This window comes from Zonotrichia leucophrys, unplaced genomic scaffold, assembly GCF_028769735.1.
Source record: "Zonotrichia leucophrys gambelii isolate GWCS_2022_RI unplaced genomic scaffold, RI_Zleu_2.0 Scaffold_1041_17003, whole genome shotgun sequence".
Lineage (NCBI taxonomy): Eukaryota > Metazoa > Chordata > Aves > Passeriformes > Passerellidae > Zonotrichia > Zonotrichia leucophrys.
This window is the reverse complement of record NW_026993246.1, coordinates 2,544-16,463: the sequence shown is the minus strand read 5'-3', so window position 1 is coordinate 16,463 and position 13,920 is coordinate 2,544. Positions and strand designations below refer to the sequence as shown.

Genomic DNA, 13,920 nt, shown 5'->3' with positions numbered 1-13,920 from the left:
GTCTGGGGGAGATTTTGGGGTTCCCACGGCTGAGAAGAGACTGCGAGGGTCCCTCTGAAATTCCTGGGACCCCCAAATTGGCGTCGCCCCCTCCCCAAATGAAAGCTCCGAGCGCGGCCGGGACCAGCAGCGTTTATTGGGGCCGCTTTTGGGGGGATTCTGGGGGGTCCCCGCGGCGCCCCCTCCCCATGGGAGGCGCTCTGGGGGTCCCCGCGGCGCCCCCTCCCCTATTTCTGCGCCGGGATCATGTCGTCGATGGGCTGCTTCTGCTCCAGCTTCTTCTCCATCTCCACCATGAGCTTGACGCCGTCCACCACCATCTGCACCTGCTCCACCTCCGAGAAGCCCAGGCGGTCGGCGTTGGAGATGTCGAACACGGCGCCCACCGCGGCCGTGTCCACCCCGCCTGGACAGATGGACACATGGACAGATGGACAGAGAGATGGGGGTCAGTGAGGCACGGACGGCCATGGACAGCCAGGACACCCCCAGACCCCACTGACCACTCATTGACTGCCCACTGTCCACTCAACACCCTCAGTGTTCAATGGCCCCACCGCGGCCGTGTCCACCCCGCCTGGACAGATGGACAGACGGACAGAGAGATGGGGGTCAGTGGGGCACGGACAGCCAGGACACTGCTGACCACTCATTGACCACCCATTGACCACTCCTGAGCAGCCCCTGCCTGTCACTGACCCACAGCCCCACCGCGGCCGTGTCCACCCCGCCTGGACAGATGGACAGACGGACACATGGACAGGGTGCGGTCAGTGGGGCACGGACGGCCATGGACAGCCAGGACACCCCCAGACCCCACTGACCACTCATTGACTGCCCACTGTCCACTCAACACCCTCAGTGCTCAATGGTCCCACCGCGGCCGTGTCCACCCCGCCTGGACGGATGGACAGACGGACAGAGAGATGGGGGTCAGTGAGGCATGGACGGCCATGGACAGCCAGGACACCCCCAGACCTCACTGACCACCCATTGACCACCCACTGTCCATCCAGTGTCTGATAGTGTCATGGTCCCACCGCGGCCGTGTCCACCCCGCCTGGACGGACAGATGGACAGAGGGACAGAGAGATGGGGGTCAGTGAGGCACAGACAGCCAGGACACCCCTGAACACCCATTGACCATCCCACTGTCCATCCAGTGTCTGATGGTCCCACTGCGGCCGTGTCCACCCCGCCTGGACAGATGGACAGAGAGATGGGGGTCAGTGAGCTACAGACAGCCAGGACACTGCTGACCATTCATTGACCACTCATTGACCACCCACTGTCCACTCAACACCCTCAGTGTTCAATGGTCCCACCACGGCCGTGTCCACCCCGCCTGGACGGACGGACAGACAGAGGGACAGATGGACAGGGTGGGGTCAGTGAGCTACAGACAGCCAGGACACCGCTGACCACCCATTGACCACCCACTGTCCATCCAGTGTCTGATAGTGTCATGGTCCCACCGCGGCCGTGTCCACCCCGCCTGGACAGATGGACACATGGACACATGGACAGGGTGGGGTCAGTGAGGCATGGACGGCCATGGACAGCCATGACACCCCCAGACCCCACTGACCACTCATTGACCACCCACTGTCCACTCAACACCCTCAGTGCTCAATGGTCCCACCGCGGCCGTGTCCACCCCGCCTGGACAGATGGACAGATGGACAGATGGACAGGGTGGGGTCAGTGAGCTACAGACAGCCAGGACACTGCTGACCACTCACTGACCACTTCTGACCATCCCCTGCCTGTCACTGACCCACAGCCCCACTGCCATCATGTCCACCCCGCCTGGACGGATGGACAGACAGACAGAGGGACAGGTGGACAGATGGGGGACAGTGAGACATGGATGGCCATGGACAGCCAGGACACCGCTGACCACTCATTGACCACTCCTGACCATCCCCTGCCTGACCCAGGGCTCCATTGCAGCCGTGTCCACCCCGCCTGGATGGACAGATGGACAGACGGACAAAATCTGTCCCAGGTGGATTTTGGGGTGTCCCTGTCCCCATCCGGTGAATTTTGGGATGGAATTTCACCCCACCCAGGTGGGTTTTGGGGTGTCCCTGTCCCACCCAGGTGGATTTTGGGATGGAATTCTCCCACCCAGGTGAATTTTGGGGTGTCCCTGTCCCCACCAGGTGAATTTTGGGATGGAATTTCACCCCTCAGGTGGGTTTTGGGGTGTCCCTGTCCCACCCAGGTGGATTTTGAGGATGGAATTCTCCCGCCAGGTGAATTTTGGGGTCCCACCTGTGTCGCGTTTCTGCAGGCGCAGGCGCTTGAGGATCTCCTCGAACTTGGGGTGCTGCCTCAGGTTACTTTGGGGGTGTCATGTCCCCACCCATCCCAGTTGAATTTTGGGGGTGTCACTGTGAATTTTGGGATCTCCCCGCCCACCCCAGGTGGATTTTGGGGTGTCACTATTTCCCCCCACGTGAACTGGAGGATGGAATCATCTCCTGCAGGTGAACTTGGTGATGGAACTCTCCCACCCAGGTGAACTTTGGGATCTCCCCGCCCATCCCAGGTGGATTTTGGGGTGTCCCAGGTGCTTTGGGGTCCCACCTGTGCCGCGCTTCTGCAGGCGCAGGCGCTTGAGGATCTCCTCGAACTTGGGGTGCTGCCTCAGGTGACTTTGGGGGTGTCATGTCCCCGCCCATCCCAGGTGAACTTTGGGATCTCCCCGCCCACCCCAGGTGAATTTTGGGATCTCCCCGCCCACCCCAGGTGGATTTTGGGGTGTCCCAGGTGCTTTGGGGTCCCACCTGTGCCGCGCTTCTGCAGGCGCAGGCGCTTGAGGATCTCCTCGAACTTGGGGTGCTGGCTCAGGTGCTGCAGGCGCACGTGGACGCCGCCGCGCAGCCCCGTGCCCAGGTTGGACGGGCAGGTGAGGATGTAGCCCAGGTGCTCCGTCCACATGAACGGGTGCCCGGCCTTCTTGAAGATCTCCTCGATCTGGGGACACACAGGGGACACAAGGTTGGGGACGTCGGGGTGGTGGCACCTGCGGCTGGTGAGGGAACACCTGGGGAACAGCTGGGGAACATCTGGGGAACAGCTGGGGAGCAGCTGGGGAACACCTGGGGAATGCCCAGGGCACACCTGGGGTGCTCAGGGTTGTTGGTGGCACCTCAAATGTCATCTCGATGTCCTCAAATGTCACCTCAATGTCTTCAAATGTCACCTCAGTGTCCTTAATTGTCCTCAAATGTCACCTCAGTGTCCTCAAATGTCACCTCAATGTTCCCAAAGTGCCACCTGTGCCCAAAATGTCACCGGTCCCCAAAGCTGTGCCTGTCCCCAAAGTTCTAAAGTTCTCCCTGTCTCCAGATCCCCTCAATGTCCCCAAAATGTCACCGGTCCCCAATTGTCACCGGTCCCCAAAGCCACATCTGTCCCCAGAGTTCTCCGTGTCCCCAAAAGTTCTCCTTGTTCCCAAAATGTCACCTGTCCCAAAATGGTACCTGTCCCCAAATGTCACCTCTGTCCCCAAAGTTCTCCCTGTCTCCAGATCCCCTCAATGTCCCCAAAGTGCCACCTGTCCCCAAGTGTCCCCAGATGTCCCCAAGACCCTCAGGACACCTCAGGACCCTCCTGACCTTCTTGACACCAAGACATCCCTCCCATTGCCGCCCTTCTCCATGGAGCTGTGACCCCAAATCCCCCAGATGTCCCCAAACCCTCCATCTCCCCCGATGTCCCCAACTGTCCCAAAGTGTCCCCAGATGTCCCCAAATGTCCTCAGCTGTCCCTGACCTTCTTGAGGCCGACGCAGAAGCACTGGAACACCTCCTGCATGTTCCTCCCTTCTCCATGGAGATGGGACCCCAAAACTCCTCCATGTCCCCAAATCCCCCAGATGTCCCCAAACCCTCAGTGTCCCCAAGTGTCCCCAGGCCCTCCAGGTCCCAAAATGTCCCCAAATGTCCTCAAATGTCCCCAAATGTCCCCTCTGACCTTCTTGAGCCCCACGCAGAAGCGCCAGAACAGCTCCTGCATGTTCCTCCCTTCTCCATGGAGATGGGACCCCAAATCCCCCTGTGACCCCAAAACTCCTTCATGTCCCCAAACCCTCCATGTCCCCAGATGTCCCCAAGTGTCCCCAGATGTTCCCAGGGCCCTTGGGACACCTGAGGACCCTCCTGACCTTCTTGAGCCCCACGCAGAAGTGCCGGAACACCTCCTGCATGTTCCTCCCTTCTCCATGGAGATGGGACCCCAGAACTCCTCCATGTCCCCAAATCCCCCAGGTGTCCCCAAACCCTCAGATGTCCCCAAGTGTCCCCAGGCCCTCCAGGTCCCAAAGTGCCCCCAAATGTCCCCAAATGTCCCCTCTGACCTTCTTGAGCCCCACGCAGAAGCGCCGGAACACCTCCTTCATGTTGCCGCCCTTCTCCATGGAGATGGGACCCCAAATCCCGCTGTGACCTCAAAACTCCTTCATGTCCCCAAACCCTCCATGTCCCCAGATGTCCCCAAGTGTCCCCAGATGTTCCCAGGGCCCTTGGGACACCTGAGGACCCTCCTGACCTTCTTGAGGCTGACGCAGAAGCGCCAGAACAGCTCCTGCATGTTCCTCCATTCTCCATGGAGATGGGACCCCAAAACTCCTCCATGTCCCCAAATCCCCCAGGTGTCCCCAAAGCCTCCATGTCCCCAAGTGTCCCCAGGCCCTCCAGGTCCCAAAGTGTCCCCAAATGTCCCCAAATGTCCCCTCTGACCTTCTTGAGGCCGGCGCAGAAGCGCCAGAACAACTCCTGCATGTTCCTCCATTCTCCATGGAGATGGGACCCCAAATCCCGCTGTGACCCCAAAACTCCTCCATGTCCCCAAATCCCCCAGATGTCCCCAAACCCTCCATGTCCCCAGATGTCCCCAGCTGTCCCTGACCTTCTTGAGCCCCACGCAGAAGCGCCAGAACAGCTCCTGCATGTTCCTCCCTTCTCCATGGAGATGGGACCCCAAAACTCCTCCATCCCCAAATGTCCCCAAGTGTCCCCAAACCCTCCATCTCCCCCGATGTCCCCAAGTGTCCCCAAGTGTCCCCAGCTGTCCCTGACCTTCTTGAGCCCCACGCAGAAGCGCCGGAACACCTCCTGCATGTTCCTCCCTTCTCCATGGAGATGGGACCCCAAATCCCGTTGTGTCCCCAAAACTCCTCCATGTCCCCAAACCCTCCATGTCCCCAGATGTCTCCAAGTGTCCCCAAACCCTCAGTGTCCCCAAGTGTCCCCAGGCCCACCAGGTCCCAAAGTGTCCCCAAATGTCCTCAAATGTCCCCAAATGTCCCCTCTGACCTTCTTGAGGCTGACGCAGAAGCGCCAGAACAGCTCCTGCATGTTCCTCCATTCTCCATGGAGATGGGACCCCAAAACTCCTCCATCCCCAAATGTCCCCAAGTGTCCCCAAACCCTCAGTGTCCTCAGATGTCCCCAAGTGTCCCCAAATGTCCTCAGATGTCCCCAAATGTCCCCCCTGACCTTCTTGAGCCCCACGCAGAAGCGCCGGAACACCTCCTTCATGTTCCCGCCCTTCTCCATGGAGATGACGCGCAGGTGATCCTCCTCGTTCACCCACACCAGGAACGTCTTGTTGTCGTTGTGCCTGCGGGGACACCCGGGGACATGGAGGGGACATCGGGGGGACATCGAGGGGACACCCCCAGAGCCTCCCAGGTGCCCCTAGTTGTCCCCAAGAACCCCCCAGGTACCTCCAGGTGCCACAAGATGTCCCCAGGTGTCCCCCAGGTACCTCCAGGTGCTCCAAACTGTCCCCAAGAACCCCCCAGGTACCTCCAGGTGCCCTCAGGTGCCCCAAACTGCCCCCAAGGACCCCACAGGTACCTCCAGGTGCCACAAGGTCCCCTCCAAGTGCCCCCAGGTACCTCCAGGTGCCCTCAGGTGCCCCAAACTGCCCCCAGGAACCTCCCAGGTGCCACAAGGTGCCCCCCAGGTACCCCCAGGTGCCACCCAGGTACTCCAGGTGCCTCTCAGGTGCCACAAGGTGTCCCCAGGTGTCCCCCAGGTGGGATTCAGGTGGGACTCTGCTCACTGGGTGCCCCTTTCTTCCCTCCTACGTGGATTCCGTGACATGTGGGTGCCTCCAGGTGCCCCCTAGGTATCCCTCAGGTACTCCAGGTGCCCACCAGGTACCTCCCAGGTGCCCTTCAGGTGCCACAGGTGTGCCCAGGTGCCCCCAAAACCCGCCTAGATGCCCTTCAGGTGCCCTGAACTGCCCCAAGAACTCCCTTAGGACCTCCCAAACGCCCCCCAGGTGTCACAAGGTGCCCCCCAAACGCCCCCCAGGTGTGCCCAGGTGTGCCCAGGTGCCCCCAAAAACCCCTCAGGAACATCCCAGGTGCCACAGGGTCCCTTCCAATTGCCCCCAGCTGCCCCCCAAACGCCCCCTAGGTGTGCCCAGGTACTCCAGATGCCCCTCAGGTGCCACAAGGTGTGCCCAGGTGCCCCCAGGTGCCCCCCAAAACCCCTCAGGAACCTCCCAGGTGCCACAGGGTGCCCCGAACTGCCCCAAGAACCCCCCCAAACACTCCCCAGGTGTTGCCCAGGTGCCACCAGGTGTCCCCAGGTGCCCCCAAAAATCCCCCAGGTGCCCCTCAGGTGCCACAGGGTCCCTTCCAATTGCCCCCAGCTGCCCCCAGGTGCCCCCCAAACGCCCCCCAGGTGTGCCCAGGTGTGCCCAGGTGTGCCAGGTGCCCCCAAAAACCCCTCAGGAACATCCCAGGTGCCACAGAGTCCCTTCCAATTGCCCCCAGCTGCCCCCAGGTGCCCCCCAAACGCCCCCCAGGTGTGCCCAGGTGTGCCAGGTGCGCACCAGATGCCGCGGGCGTCGGGCCAGTCGCGGGCCATGCCCGAGGCCAGCAGCAGGGGCGACACGGGCTTGTCGAACAGGAAGTGGTCGTCGATGAGCTGCTGCTGCTCCTGCTCCGTCATGGCCTTCAGCGGGTAGTACTTGCCCTTGAACTCCCCCTCCAGGCTGTTCAGGGCTGCCCGGGGGCGTGGTCAGCACCTGGGCACGCCCGGGACACGCCCAGGACACGCCCAGGATGGACTGGACACACCCAAGCCCAACTGGACATGCCCATCCAGCCCAAATCCATTCCAAATTCACCTCAAATCCATCCCAAATTAATCCCAAATCCATCCCAAATATATCCCAAAACCCACCTGGACACGCCCAGCATGGACTGGACACGCCCAGGACACGCCCAGGACACGCCCAAGCCCAACTGGACATGCCCATCCAGCCCAAACCCACCCCAAATTCATCTCAAATCCATCCCAAATCCATCCCAAATCCATCCCCAAATCCATCCCCAAATTCACCTTAAAGTCCACCCCAAATCCATTCCAAATCCATCCTAAATTCATCCTAAATCCATCCCAAATTCATCCCAAATTCATCACCAATTAATTCTAAATTAATCCAAATTTCATCCCAAATTCATCCCAAATCCACCCCAAATCCCCACCTGGACGTGTCCAGGACATTGCCAGGATGGACTGGACACCCCCGTTCATCCCAAATCCACCCCAAATTAATCTCAAATTAATTCCATGTTAATCCCAAATCCATCCCCAAATTCATCGCAAATCCATCCCAAATCCATCACCAATTAATTCCAAATTAATCCCAAATCCATCACCAATTAATTCCAAATTAATCCCAAATCCATGCAGGCCACGCCCACATTGGCCACACCAATTTAGACCACGCCCATGACCACACCCACTCAACCCCACCCTCTCTGACCACACCCAATCTGACCCCAACCATTTCCTGACCGCACCCAATCCAAACTCCACCATCCAACCCCACCCTGTCAGGCCCCGCCCACGCTGACCACGCCCCTCCAGGCCCCGCCCCTCACCTGTGACTGACAGCTTCTCGATGGCGCGGCGCTCGCCGCGGCTGCAGTGGGGGGGCAGCGAGTAGCCCTTGATGCTGCGGCCGGTGCGCACGCGGCTGCTCAGCACGTACTTGGGGTCCAGGTCCTCCCCGCCCTGGGGAACCCAAAAATGCCCCAAAATCACCCCAAAAATACCCCAAAATCACCCCAAAAATTCCGCTCAAAATAACCCAAATATACCCAAAATATCAGCCCAATATCAACCCCTGTGACGCAGCTGCACTGCTCAGCACGTACTTGGGGTCCAGGTCCTCCCCGCCCTGGGGAACCCAAAAATACCCCAAAATCACCCCAAAAATACCCCAAAATCACCCCAAAATCACCCCAAAAATTCCGCTCAAAATAACCCAAATATACCCAAACCTAAATCCTCCCCTCTGAGAGCCCCGCACTGCTCTGCACATACTTGGGGTCCGGTCCTCCTCGCCCTGGGGAACCCAAAAATGCCCCAAAATCACCCCAAAAATACCCCAAAATCACCCCAAATCACCCCAAAAATTCCGCTCAAAATAACCCAAATATACCCAAAATATCAACCCTAAATCCTCCCCTCTGAGAGCCCCGCACTGCTCAGCACGTACTTGGGGTCCAGGTCCTCCCTGCCCTGGGGAACCCAAAAATACCCCAAAATCACCCCAAAAATACCCCAAAATCACCCCAAAAATTCCGCTCAAAATAACCCAAATACACCCAAAATGTCAGCCCAATATCAACCCCTGTGACACAGCTGCAGTGCTCAGCACGTACTTGGGGTCCAGGTCCTCCCCGCCCTGGGGAACCCAAAAATGCCCCAAAATCACCCCAAAAATACCCCAAAATCACCCCAAAAAAATCCGCTCAAAATAACCCAAATACACCCAAAATGTCAGCCCAATATCAACCCCTGTGACACAGCCGCACTGCTCAGCACGTACTTGGGGTCCAGGTCCTCCCCGCCCTGGGGAACCCAAAAATACCCCAAAATACCCCAAAATACCCCAAAATCACCCCAAAATACCCCAAAATCACCCCAAAATATCCCAGAAAAAACCCCAAAAATTCTGCTCAAAATACCCCAAATAAACCCAAAATATCAACCTAATATCAGCCCCTTGTGACTCAGCTCCACTGCTCAGCACGTACTTGGGGTCCAGGTCCTCCCTGCCCTGGGGAACCCCAAAAACGGGGTCAGGGACACCCCAAAAATACACCAAAATCACCCTAAAATATCCCAAAATCACCCCAAAAATATTCCAAAAAATCCTTCAAAATCCACCCCAAAATATCCTCAAAAACCCCAAAAAATCCCCCTCAAAAAATCCACCCAAAACCCTTCTGGGGTGGCTTTGTTGTGTCACCCCATGGTGGCCCTGTCACCCCTTCCCTGCCCTCCTGAGACCTTTAGTGACCCCCTGAGATTTTGGGGACCCCTCCCAGATTTGGGGACCCCTCCCAGATTTTGGGGACCCCTCCCAGATTTCGGGGTCCCCCCAGACCTTGAGGTTCTCGTGGTTGAGGTCGGTGCGGTGCTTGTCCGTGGGTTTGTGGTGTCACCCCATGGTGGCCCCTCAACATTTCCCTGTGCTCCTGAGATCTTTGGGGACCCCCTGAGATTTTGGAGACCCCTCCCGGATTCTGGGGACCCCTCCCAGATTGATTTTGGGGACCCCCCAAATTTCGGGTTCTCCTGACCCTGAGGTTCTCGTGGTTGAGGTCGGTGCGGTGCTTGTCCGTGTGTTTGTGTCACCCTGTGGTGGCTCTGTCACCCCATGATGATACTGTCACCCCTTCCCTGACTCCCCAGATGTCGGGGACCCCTCCCAGATTTCGGGGTCCCCCCAGTTTTAGGGTTCCCCCGGACCTTGAGGTTCTCATGGTTGAGGTCGGTGCGGTGGTTGTCCGTGGGTTTGTGTCACCCTGTGGTGGCCCTGTCACCCCATGATGATACTGTCACCCTTCTCTGACTCCCCAGATTTCAGGGACCTCTCCCAGATTTTGGGGACCTCTCCCAGATTTTGGGGTCCCCCCCCAGATTTTGGGGTCCCCCAGACCTTGAGGTTCTCGTGGTTGAGGTCGGTGCGGTGCTTGTCCGTGGGTTTGTGGTGTCACCCCATGGTGGCTCCTCACCCCTTCCCTGCCCTCCTGAGACCTTTAGGAACCCCCCCCAAATTTTGGGGACCCCCCCCAGATTTTGGGGACCCCCCCCAGATTTTGGGGTCCCCCAGACCTTGAGGTTCTCGTGGTTGAGGTCGGTGCGGTGCTTGTTTGTGGGTTTGTGGTGTCACCCATGGTGGCTCTGTCACCCCATGGTGGCCCTGTCACCCCTTCCCTGCCCTCCTGAGACCTTTAGGAACCCCCCCAGATTTTGGGGTCCCCCCCAGATTTTGGGGACCCCCCTGACCTTGAGGTTCTCGTGGTTGAGGTTGGTGCAGTGCTTGTCGGTGGGTTTGTGGTGTCACCCCATGGTGGCCTTGTCACCCTATCCCTTCCTCACCCCTTCCCTGCCCTCCTGAGACCCTTGGGGACCCCTCCCAGATTTTGGGGACCCCTCCCCAGATTTTGGGGACCCCTCCCCAGATTTTGGGGTCCCCCCAGACCTTGAGGTTCTCGTGGTTGAGGTCGGTGTGGTGCTTGTCTGTGGGTTTGTGTCACCCTGTGGTGGCCCTGTCACCCCATGATGATACTGTCACCCCTTCCCTGACTCCCCAGATTTCGGGGACCCCTCCCAGATTTTGGGGACCCCTCCCAGATTTTGGGGTCCCCCCCAGATTTTGGGGTCCCCCGGACCTTGAGGTTCTCGTGGTTGAGGTCGGTGCGGTGCTTGTCCGTGGGTTTGTAGCCGCCGTGCCTGTCCTGGATCACGGGGTCAAAGAGCTCCTTGAAGACCTCGTAGGACTCCTCGTCCCCGGCCACGCAGCCCACGGTCATGATGAACGGGTGACCTGGGGGTCAGGGGGTCACCGGGGGTCACCGGGGGTCACTGGGGGTCACTGGGGGTCACTGGGACCAGTACGGGGCTGGGATTGTGTACTGGGACCAGTATGGGATGGGGATTATTTACTGGGACCTGGGGAGGGGTCTCTGGCCCCATGTACGGATCAGGGACCCCGTGGATGGGCTGGAGACCCCTGGGGACCCCATGGATGGATTGAGGACCCCATAGAACATTTGGGGACCCCTCAGGTGGGCTGGAGACCCCTGGGGTTGGTTGGACACCCCATGGACGGGCTGGAGACCCCATGGTCAGTTTGGAGACCCCAAGGATGGATTGGAGACCCCATGGGTGGGCTGCGGACCCCATGGATGGGTTGAGGACCTCATGGATGAGTTGGAGACCCCATGGATGGACTGGGCACCACATGGTCAGTTTGGAGACCCCTTGGATGGGTCAAGGACTCCAAGGATGGGTTGAGGATCCCATGGGTGGGCTGGGGACCCCAAGGATGAATTGGGGACCCCATGGACCATTTGGGGACCCCATGGATGGGTTAAGGACTCCATGGATGGGTTGGGGACACCATGGATGGGTTGAGGACCCCATGGAACATTTGGGGACCCCATGGATGAGTTGAGGACACCATGGGTGGGCTGGAGACCCCATGGATGGGTTGGGGACACTAAGGATGGGTTGGAGACCCCATGGATGGGTTGGGGACACCATGGATGGGTTGGGGACACCATGGATGGGTTGGGGACCCCATGGGTGGGCTGGGGACCCCAAGGATGGGTTGGGGACACCACGGAGGGGTTAAGGACACCATGGATGGATTGGGGACCCATGGATGGGTTGAGGACCCATAGATGGGTTGGGGACACTAAGGATGGGTTGGGGACACTAAGGATGGGTTGAGGATCCCATGGATGGGTTGGGGACACCATGGATGGGTTGGAGACCCCTGGGGTGGGCTGGAGACCCCATGGATGGGTTGGGGACACCATGGATGGGTTGGAGACCCCATGGATGGGTTGGGGACCCCATGGATGGGTTGGAGACCCCATGGATGGGTTGGAGACCCCAAGGATGGGTTGAGGACCCCCGGGGTGGTCTGGGGAGCCCTTTGGGGACGCACCGGGGTTGTCCACGCCGGTCTGGATGACGTCGTCGAGGGTGAAGCCGCTGGGCGTCTCCTTGTCGCGCAGCTTGGCGTACAGGGCGGGCGTCAGCACCTTGGCCATGTGGTTGTTGTGCTTGGACAGGTCCGGGAACTCCTCCTCGGCCGAGAACTTCTGCTTGTACTTGTTGTGGGTGTTGCTGAACGGCATGGTGGCACTGCGGGGACACCGTGGGGACACCGTGGGGACATGGGGACACCATGGGGACACCATGGGGACACCATGGGGACAGGTCTGGGGTCTCCTGCCTAACCCAGAACTTCTGCTTGTACTTGTTGTGGGTGTTGCTGAACGGCATGGTGGCACTGCGGGGACACGGGGACACCGTGGGGACACCATGGACACCATGGAGACATCATGGACACCATGGACACCATGGGGATGGGGACACAGGGACATGGGGACACCATGGGGACAGGTTTGGGAACTCCTCCTCAACCCAGAACTTCTGCTTGTACTTGTTGTGGGTGTTGCTGAACGGCATGGTGGCACTGCGGGGACACCATGGGGACATCAGGGGGACATCATGGACACCATAGGAATGGGGACACAGGGACATGGGGACACCATGGAGAGACCATGGGGACACCATGAGAACATCATGAGAACATCATGAGAACATCATGGGGACATCATGGGGACAGGTCTGGGATCTTCTCCTCAACCCAGAACTTGAGCTTGTACTTGTTGTGGGTGTTGCTGAACGGCATGGTGGCACTGTGGGGACACCGTGGGGACACCATGGGGACACTGCGGGGACACTGGGACACCATGGACACCATGGGATGGGGACACAGGGACATGGCAACACCATGGGGACAGGTTTGGGAACTCCTCCTCAGCCCAGAACTTCTGCTTGTACTTGTTGTGGGTGTTGCTGAACGGCATGGTGGCACTGCGGGGACACCGTGGGGACACCGTGGGGACATCGTGGGGACACCATGGGGACATGATGGACAGCATGGACACCATGGGAATGGGGACACAGGACATGGCAACACCATGGGGACACCATGAGAACATCATGGGCACTGTGAGAACATCATAGAGACATGGGGACATCATGGGACAGGAGCAGGAGCTCCTCCTCGGCCGAGAACTTGAGCTTGTACTTGTTGTGGGTGTTGCTGAACGGCATGGTGGCACTGCAGGGACACCGTGGGGACACCGTGGGGACACCGTGGGGACACCATGGAGAGACCATGGGGACACCATGAGAACATCATGAGAACATCATGAGAACATCATGGGGACATGGGGACATCATGGGGACAGGTCTGGGGTCTCCTGCCTAACCCAGAACTTGAGCTTGTACTTGTTGTGGGTGTTGCTGAACGGCATGGTGGCACTGCGGGGACACCATGGGGACACCATGGATACCATGGAGAGACCATGGGGACACCATGAGAACATAATGAGAACATCATGAGAACATCATGGGGACAGGTCTGGGATCTTCTCCTCAACCCAGAACTTCTGCTTGTACTTGTGGGTGTTGCTGAACAGCATGGTGGCACTGCGGGGACACCATGGGGACATCATGGACACCATGGGGATGGGGACACAGGGACATGGCAACACCATGAGAACATCATGGGGACATCATGGACACCATGGGGACAGGTCTGGGATCTTCTCCTCAACCCAGAACTTGAGTTTGTACTTGTCGTGGGTGTTGCTGAACGGCATGGTGGCACTGCGGGGACACCATGGGGACACCGTGGGGACACCATGGGGACATGGTGGCACTGCAGGGACATGGAGACATGGGGACACCATGGGGACACCATGAGGACACAGGGACACAAGGACATGATGCCACTGAGGGGACATGGGGACACCATGGGGACACCATGGGGACACCATGGGGACAC

General features: G+C 59.0%; 1 protein-coding gene across 1 annotated transcript; it reads right to left on the bottom strand.

The window, feature by feature from the left end:
• Positions 1-215: 215 nt before the first annotated feature.
• LOC135442084 (creatine kinase M-type) lies at positions 216-12,196 on the bottom strand. Its single transcript, XM_064701632.1, has 7 exons — positions 12,004-12,196; positions 10,721-10,875; positions 7,916-8,048; positions 6,859-7,030; positions 5,508-5,631; positions 2,793-2,982; positions 216-406 (listed from the first exon to the last, which is right to left on the bottom strand). The coding sequence occupies exons 1-7, from the start codon at positions 12,194-12,196 to the stop codon at positions 228-230; spliced, it is 1,146 nt and encodes a 381-aa protein (XP_064557702.1). The 3' UTR covers positions 216-227.
• Between the last annotated feature and the right edge of the window lie 1,724 nt (positions 12,197-13,920).